Source organism: Alligator sinensis, unplaced genomic scaffold (assembly GCF_000455745.1).
Source record: "Alligator sinensis unplaced genomic scaffold, ASM45574v1 scaffold687_1, whole genome shotgun sequence".
NCBI lineage: Eukaryota > Metazoa > Chordata > Crocodylia > Alligatoridae > Alligator > Alligator sinensis.
Genome location: NW_005842662.1, coordinates 887072 through 896565, shown reverse-complemented (window position 1 = coordinate 896565; position 9494 = coordinate 887072). Strand labels below are relative to the sequence as shown.

General features: G+C 46.1%; 1 protein-coding gene across 1 annotated transcript in view; it reads right to left on the bottom strand.

Annotated features, from left to right (window-relative positions):
• Positions 1-4884: 4884 nt before the first annotated feature.
• Positions 4885-9494, bottom strand: part of LOC102382012 (fibrocystin) — a gene marked incomplete at its 3' end in the record, with an annotated part of 87871 nt that continues 83261 nt past the window's right edge. Inside the window, exons 33-34 of the mRNA XM_025215705.1 lie at positions 5380-7005; positions 4885-5028 (exon numbers count right to left, since the gene is read on the bottom strand). Coding sequence (XP_025071490.1) covers positions 4885-5028; positions 5380-7005 — 1770 coding nt within the window. The remainder of the gene's footprint in view (positions 5029-5379; positions 7006-9494) is intronic.

Genomic DNA, 9494 nt, shown 5'->3' with positions numbered 1-9494 from the left:
ATGTCAGTGTAGCCCCAGGATGAGTGGAGTCATTGGGCTAGAAAGCACTAGGTGACTGGGAAGCTTTTACCTGGAAGTTTTGTCTTTCAACAAAAATAGGTTCAAAGCGGCATCCCAGACCTGAAACCGCATCCCAGGTCCATTTGACATCACCAGCTCCCTTTAGGGGAACAAGAGCAGATTTTGGAGGGTTGAGATCTAAAAGAAACTCAAGAGGGTTCAATTTTATTCTTCAAGTAGTTTTGTTATGGTTTATATGGCCGGTCATTTAAAGGAAAGGTTGCATGAGAAGAAACTTTGTTTTATGAGTCTGGGGTTGGACTAGATGATCTCCTGAGGTCACGTCCATCCTATTTTTCTATGACTCTATGATTTCAATGAATTGTGGAAATCAAAGAATAAAGTTCACACAGCCCCCAGAGAATTGCATGCAACACCGTGAGGTTATACATTGATCAAACAGCTGAGCGGCTCAAAAGAATAGTCTTGTGGTCATTATAATGGTTGGGATCACAGTGGTGTCCCAGGGTCCTCATCAGTGATCAGGACTATATTAGGTTGATAATTTTTTTTTTCACTAAATATTAATTAATCAGAAAGTGATTCACTGAGATCAAAATTTATCATGGGAAAGGGTCCATTTTTATAAACTTCTCAATGCAAAGAATGACCATATTTGTCATGATGGGGTGTCTGGATACTTTCTAAATTTTTTTTTTAAAAAGTGGTTTTCCTGCTTGAAACGGTTTTTGTTTGGAAGTATCAGTTAAGTTACTTTTTAAAAAGTTAAAAACTAGAAGCAAAACGCTTTGTTTCAATCATTTTTTTAACGCTTCCACCGGGCAGAAATTTTGGATGATCCGTTCGTACAAAATGTTGACTTTTTGTTCAGATTGGGGGGCGGGAGGATTTCCAAAAATTTCAAAATAATCCGCAGAATGGAAAATCCAGTTTTAATCAAGACTCAATCGCTCTAAAGTCTCTTGAAACACATCATGTAATGACAGTCCCTATCCTGGAGATCTCAGCAGCTCATGATAAACCAAGAGGAGAAAGGAAGACGGGGCTCATAGAGACATAAGCATAAGGTAACGTTGAGATCATGCTGATCGTCGCAAGTGGTGATAGACAGAACAACCCAGCGCTGTAATCATTAGTAAATCCTTTTATGTATTCAAGTAAGTGAATGTCCTAAGGGAGGAAAGACAGTGAGGTAGCTTTCCAGGTGTAATAAAGAAAAAATATAAGTGAAGGATATTTTCACTAAAGCCAAAATCCCATACTCTGAACATTTCTCCTAAAAAACGATGGGACTTATAAGACTTTCACCCAAGATTCGTTCTTCCAAGGGCATGGCATTGGCAAGGGAGACGGCCGCGGGTCAAGTGGTCTGAGTACGAATCAAGACTTGGGCTTCAATTCCCTGCTCTGCCCCAGGCTTCTTGTATAACCCTGGGCAGCTCACAAGGCTGCAGCTCTTCACCTCTCAACTAGGGATAACAGCATTGCCCCGTTTCACAGAGAGCTGCCAGGATCAATGCACCGAGGGCTGGGACATGCACACATGCTGTGCTCAGGGGGCACATAAATACATAAAACAACAAAAGAAAGTCAAAGGTAAAAAAGAAAAACCAAATAAAGCTCACGTGCTGCTTGGTGGAAGAAACAAATGGGTTCTTGGGGGGGAGTGAGAGGGGGGTTGTGATCATAGAAAAAAATTTCCTTTGAAAACAACCTGTTTTTTGTATCATGGTACAATACAGAGATGGACCCAAATTTTCAGTGTTTAGGACAAAACATAACCAGGGTTTGGAGGTGCCCAGCACTAGGGTCCGTGTCAATCTACCAATGCTGGAACAGAAACAATACCAGCAACTACAGACGTGCCAAGTGCAGCCGGAGCCTTATTAAACAGCTGCCCAAAAAACTCGGTTTCAGGCTACCTACTCCCAGTTATGGAATAAACTGCAGAGCCTAAAGTTAATACACGCTTGATCGAGAAGATAGAGGTTAAAAAAAGACCCATTAGGGTCACTGAGTCCAACCTCTGCCTGTGAAGAATGGTTCCCTATGGGGTATTCATTCTGCACAGTCTAGTTTTAAAGGTTCCCAGGAGAGAGTTTTGCCACCATCTATTCCACAGCCTAATAGAGCTCCCCGTCAGGAAGTTTTTTGCTTTGCATTCAGCATACCTTGTTTTCTTTTTTTGTCCGTTTCTTAATTTCATTTATAGATTTCAAGGGCAGCGAGACTAGGACTGATCACCTGCGAAGCACACACCAGAGAACTTCCCCCAATAAAGGCACGAGTTGAACTCATAACGACTGCTACTCGGGTTCAGTGGACACAGTATGTTGCCTTGAACTGTGCACTTGCTCTCATTTCACTACCCCCATAATACGCCACTGCACACCCGGGCCACTTTAAATCAGGTTAACTCTTACCACGGTGTTTACACTCTTCAAAGAAGTGAGTTGCCCTTCCCCTCCCTCCCCAACAGCTGTTCAGTCAAACTCAGCATTTTTCTCTCTTTTATTCTTCACTCTAAATCTAAATCCTTGCGGTGGTTGCATTGCTGCTCTGCGAATATGCTCCACTTCCAGCAGGATGATCCAAAATTTGGACACAAATATCCCACGTGCAGTCACCAAGCAAGGAGTGTGTGTGTGCGCGTGTGTGTGTACAACCTGAATTACACTGGTCTTTCTTGCCACCATATTATTCTCCAAACTCATCTGTTTGTTAAGACCTCATCCTACTATATATTATTCTCCAAACTCATCTGTTTGTTAAGATCTCATCCTACTATATCAGCTCATGTAAAACCCACAGCCACAAATAATGGCATTTTGCAATACGCTTGCCTTACAAACCCTATGCCAGCTGCAAAATGTATCTCAGAAGTCACTAGCTCACATGCCTAGTACTTCATGCTCACAGTCATGACTTGATCCCATTTCTAGGCTGTCCCCAACCTCAGTGGCAGGGTTTTCACATTTACCCTGAGCCGAAGAGAATCTACCAGTGGACTTTGCACTAATCAGCAGATTAATTACAGATAAAATAGCAAATGAAAGAACAAGTGAATACTAGTGCTTTAAGAACACTGCTAGCTATTTTTCACTGAAAGTGGTTTTTAAAGATTTTGGAGGCAGTTAGCTTGTGGGAATTATGTTTGTTAATGTCCACCCCCTCCCTCCCTACAAGCACACACACACACACACACACCCCCCACCAAAAAATAAAAACTGGGGAGCAGGGAGTGCAAAAAACCCCAAATCAAGACCTGTTTCTTTTAGAAAGTTTCACAACCAATATTTAATAACAATGGCTAAGCTTTTTGTTTTCTGATTTCTCATTTTCAAAAACGTAGATTTTGACCAAAAGGACCATTTTTAAGTATTTCATTTTGATTGTATAAAATGGATCTGAATTTCTATAGGGGGAAAAATAAATCCCGCAACTGTAGAAAATCCATCCCCAACACCGATGCCAGCAGCGGTTTCTGTGGGTGCTCGCCAGCCCCGTCCCCGCTGTCGACACCGACTCGGGAGGCACCAGTTGCCCGTGGGCATGAGGACATATCCAGAGAGTTTACAAAATCATCTGAACAGGGGGACCAGCAAATACAAATGTAATCAAAGTGTGGTATCTTTGTGAGTATATGTGTAGGCACGTGTGTCCATACACACACAGCAGATGGGTGTGCATCGCAGGCGATTTACTTTACTTCCCTTTATGTGTAAGTGTCCCCTTAACAAAAATCTTCTTGCCTGCTAAAGCTGAATGAGTTTATTATATAAAATATCATTCTCCTCGAAGCAAAACCAATCATCACTTGGACAAGTTGATTTTGCACTTGAACTACTCTATTTTGAGGGCAATTTCGAAAAGGGGCAGTGTGGGTATGGGTGTGCATTAGCCTTCTCAGCAGGCTATGCTGGGAAACAGAGTGCCTGTCTCAATTCAGCAAGAGCCGAGCACCGAAGGAGAGCATTTCTTTAGTGGTTTAGTGCAACCTGCCTAACGCAATTCCCTGAAGGAAACCACTGTGAAACCTTTTGAGACGATCGCTTGCTGACATCTAGTGTTAGTTTCTAGCATCGCCAGCTAAAAAATAGTCTCTCTATCCCACCCACTCTCCAATGAGGAGTCTTCACCCTCTCCCACACCCCACTATTCAAGCAATGAGTCTTTTTTAACCTGTCCTTGAGTGGCAGAGCATTGGCAGTGCCTTTGTACCTACCGATGGCATGTCTAGGGCAGGAGTGGCCAACCTGTGGTGTAAGTCCCACAAGTGGCACAGGAAGCCTCTATGTGTGCTAATGGTGGTACCTAGGGCAGGAAGCAGAAAGCACAGCAGCAGCTTGGGCAGAGACACAGAAAGCAGCAAAGCAGATTGGGCAGGGGAAGGGTACTGGAGTGGCACTTGGGGAGGATGTGGGGCTCATTTGCGGTACCACTGCCAAAATATTTGGCCCCCGCTGTCATAGGGCATTGTTGGCATTTTGGATCTGGTGTCTTGTCGTTGTGGGTGAGGGTTTCAAGCGGTGATTTTGCAGGGTCTTGTGGCTGAGGAATGTCTCTGAACACAGGGGACCGGACTTGATGGCCTAGGAGGCCCCCTCCAGCCCGGTGTGTTTAGAGGACAGCTCCCAGATCAGCAAATGAGCAATTCCTAAAGTATTTTAGGTTTCCTCCCTGCAAGTGCTCTACCCCTATTTAACACACGCATTTTTTCCATGTCCATTTTCCAAGAGTCCCTGGCTCCCCTGTGTCGGGGCAATGGAAATCTAGGGCATTCGATCCAAGGACAGATTTTGGGAGGGGTGTTTTTTGGTTACTGTGAGCACCCCTCTCCCGCCAGGTGTTTCTTTAACTGACCATCCAAGCGCGGGGCAAGGCAGCTCAAGTCAGTCGCCGTCGCCGGGCCCAGCGTTACACAGGGAGCACCACAGATGGCCACAGAAGTGCTTTCTGGAGAGAATCCGGTCCCATGCAGGCGAACAGCTCCTCCACCCAGGCAGCCTTGACAATGAACAGAGAAAGGTTGAGATGTTGCTTTGGGACAGGCTGATAATGAGACCAGCGTTGGTTTGCTTGAATAGTTTGAAATAGGAGGGGGGGGTTTGAAGGGCAGGTCAATGTGGTCACCTTATGCTTCCCTGGAAGCGGGTGGACCCATGGTTGTGTAATCCCACCCAGGATATGCCTTCAGTACAACCTACCTGGAAAACCCATTAGGCTGACTTCTCTTACCTTCATATACTAAATGGTTTTTATAATTGATTTCCTCTCTCCCCTGAGCTACAAATACAGGCCATTGAGGCCTCTGTCACTGCAGGATCTGGAGAAAGGAGTCCACATCCCCGTACTTACCAAAGTTGTGGTGTACAGATGTGACAGCAAGCCGAGAAATGAACGTCAGGTTTGAGGAAGCCCAGCCTCTCAGGAGATCATGGCCCACGATGTGATGCTCTCCCGCAGGAAGCTGGGGAGCCAAACACTGCAAAGTGGTACGATTGCCATTGACATTGGTGCATGGGGAATCGCCAACAGACACCCTCATGTTTTCCACTGCTGTAATGCGTGACACCTTCACAGTTAAAAGGAGACCCGCCACAGGCAGAAGGGAAAGGAAAACTGGGGTCAACTCTTCTCTGTAGCTTATTTCTCCCAGAGGATAGGACAGGCTGTTGACCTCTAGCCATAAAGCCTTGGTCCCATGGCCCGGAGGCACAGTACATTGGATCGCATTGTATGTGGCATGTGTAATGAGGCAGGGATGGTTCCCAATGATAACAGAGGTCTGGCTTCTTCCTTGAAATGCAGCACCTTCTATGGTGAGACGGCCTCCGCCATTGCCACCAAAATGTTGGGGGTAAAACCTGAGCACATAAGGAGCAATGCTGACAATGCGAGAGCCCCTCCTGAAGCAAGCTTGCCCACGCCGGCTGTTGGGCATGGAAAGAGTATGCTCCCCGGCATAAACACTGGCTGCCCGGCACCTGACGCTGGTCTCATTCCAGTAGGTTACATGACAAGGGGCCTGGTTACCCAAGCAGACCACAGGTTTATCTGTTGCCCAAACTAATCTCTGTCCACTGAGCATCACGTTGGTGAATGTCCCATTGATCTCCCAGGTCACCGCATCCACGCTCGGGGTCCACTCTTCCAGGAGGTGGAGGGTACAGTTTGTAAGGCAGATGCTGCTGATCCCATTTATGGTCACTGTGACGTTAAGAACCGGATATGCCTTAGGCAACCGCCAGGCACCCAGAGACTGATCCCTTGGAAGAAGAGTGCAGATGATCATGTTGTAAACAGAGCTCTTGATTTCACATGAGTAGTTACCCCCCAGGCTTACTTGAACTGAATTTCTCTGGGAGGTTAAAGCAAAGCCAGATATGGTGAGCACGAGCCCACCACAAGCCGATCCTTGTGAAGGAAATACAGTGCTTATCTGTGGGGTTACTCTAATGTCCTGCAGGCTTGCTGTCAGGTTGGCATAGCCCAGCTGCTTCTGAAGCACCCTGATGGGGTATATCCCCGGCTCCAGAGTATTCATTGGCAAGGAGCACTGAGAAAATGTGGTAGACTTGTTGGTATGTTGAGACTTGAGCTCACATGCTGAGTCTCCCAGCTTAACTAGTGAGTTGGTTACATTTAATCCATGTATACCCAGATGCAGGCTGCCATTCCTCATCTCCACTTCCACAGCAGAAACTCCCGGCGTTAAAGCCCTTTGGTAAGTAAAGGTAATGTCCCCGCTTTGCAAACTCAAGGAGGAGGTATGTGTAGTTGATCTACTGCCAATGAACACGAGCACCTGGGCAGAGATGTCCTGTGACTGTACATGAGACAAGCCAGCAGCAGGTGGAGTCCGGCACCAAATTGCCTCTTCCATCAAGTGGGTCACATCACAGGTTTGCCTGTCTATAGTGACTGACACTAAAGCTGGGTTTGGGGTGAAGCCTATTCCAGAGATGGTCAGCATTGTTCCCCCTAGGGGTAAAGATAAAAAGACATACAGTTAATGCCAAGGTATCTTAGGTGTCCATGGCTGCCATGAAGCATGCCTGGATCTATAGGAAATCACAGACCTTGTTAAAGCTGATGGTTTAAACAGCAGCAGTTAAGCTCCTTTATGATATCAGGTAGCAAGAATCAATGGAAGTCACCACTCAGGTTGAGGGCTGCTACTGGGCCAACCAGCAACTAACTTATATAGGCGGAGGGGTTTCCTGGAGAATGGATTGCAAATGCAAGGTCTTGGGCATTGATTGGGTGGGTGTGTCAAGCAGAAAATGACTGGAAAGCAGAGAGAAAGCCAACACAGAACTTAAAATATCAATGGCAGGCATGACCAGAGACGCTCAAGAAGGAAGTAGGGCTGGTTCTTCAAAATTAGTCATTTTTCCCTGTAATATTTTGCCCAATCCTTGCACTCCAGCTACATATTCCTGGGGCATGGATTTACCTCGGGCTCCCCCTGCCTCTAGGGCAGAGTGGCATGAAGTCACTCTCATGGGAGGTTATAATCTAATGTCACATGGAGAAATGCCACTTTGCAGCCCTTCTACAACCAAGGCCACACTTTCGTTGCCAAAATTAACTCCTGATGCTGTGAGGCCACCAGTTGGACATCTCTGCCTTAAGACATTTAGCAAGTAGGTCAACAAGGTCTTGATTTGGAAACTGCCCCATTACCATAACGTTAGTATGGAAGATATGACTGCTGATACTTTAACCAAAGTATTTGCCACGTGGGAGACCAGGGGTCAACTCCAAGACATGCATATCACCACGCCATCAAGGCACTGAACGTCTGGACTCGGTCTGGCCTTTGGATTCTGTCTCAATGGTCTAAATGGGGGGTGGAAGGTCTGGGCAGCCCCCACTCCTCCATATTCCTCCCTAGGCATACATGTGAAAGGTCCTGGTGACCTCTCATGCATACACCATGATCCAATAGGATCAATAGTTGCCCACCAAACTCCCCAGGAGTCCCATGTTCATACTTTAGTTGCTAGCACATGCTATGGCCCATGCTCCCATTTCATTACGCCTAGTGGCCCCCAGGATAGCTAGATTAACCCTGCATGGGTTTGCTAGCATGTGATCTACTTGCATCTTCATTTTGCTGTGCTGATTACTCAGTTTTCAAAGGATTCATTAGCAAGACATGCCCATATATTGTCAGTTGAGGGCAGCCTGCCATGAAACCAAGGAGCCATGTCCACATGGCTGGGATAAAACCAAGAAGACTACCAGTACCCTTATCTTGTAGATACAGGTGGACATTATAGAGAATGCAGTTTTCTTTCTATCCTGATCCAGTCAACCTCCACTTGACTCAAAGCAGTGCAGGCTATATAGCAGTTTGTAGAGACTGTGGGATCTACAAGGACTTGGCCATGGCCTATAGATTATTCACTGGTTACTCCTGAGCAATAGAAACCCTTCAAGTCTTCCTAGAAAGATCTGCTTATGATTTCAAACATATTTTGCCACAAGGTCAATAAATACCAGGTGCTTCTAGAAAAAAGAATATGGAAGTAGGAAGGTTTCGCCCAATTCCCTGCTTAGCAAGCTGCCTCTGGGGCATCTCCATCACCTTCACTCATGTATTTAATCTCTAGCTAGACTGCAAGTACCTTGAGGGAGGGGCTTTGAATCCACTTTTAACTGCAATTTGCCTGGAGAGCTGCCAGAGCTAAAAATAATCACATTTTTCTTGAACCTTGAATTTCTGCCCCCAAATATTTCTTCTGCAACTCATGGGGTTTTTGGGGTTTGTTTGGTTTTTTTGCATGACTCACTCTTCCAAACTGATTGACTTCATTATACGTCAGGTCTCAGAGCTGATTAATGAGATGTAATCAACCTGATCAATCATATTTTATAGAGTACCAAATATTAGCTGAGCACTCATCACAATGCCTCTGTATCATTATTCCCAGAAAAAGAGTAAGTGTTTTGGGTAAGGGCTTACAGGTGAAACCATGGCAGACCTAGGATGAGCTCACACTCATTTGGGGAAGGGAGTCCTGAGTTCTGGGTCCTGCTCCAGGCCACATCTGGAGTCCTGTGTCCAGGTTTGGGCCCCCCGCTACAGAGAGGATATGGAAAAATTGGAGAGAGTCCAGTGGTGGGCAACAAAAACAGTGAAGGGGCTAAGGGACATGACTTCTGAGGAAAGGCTGAGGGAACTGGGCTTTTGAGTGCCTGTAGACATGCAGGGACGCTGCTCCAATGCACTGTAATTACAGCGTGCCGGAGCCGACTCGATTAATCAAGTCTGCTGGAGCATGCTAATTAGCATATTGAATATTAGGGATGCAGCAACTGCTGCATCTCATGTATTCAATGTCCCCACGCTTCAATATGGTGGCGGGGGCGCTCTAACTAAAGCTTCTCAAACATGCTTTAGTTAAAGTGCCCCTGATGCCACTTTGAAGCATGGGGATGCTGACCCATGAGACACTGAGGGC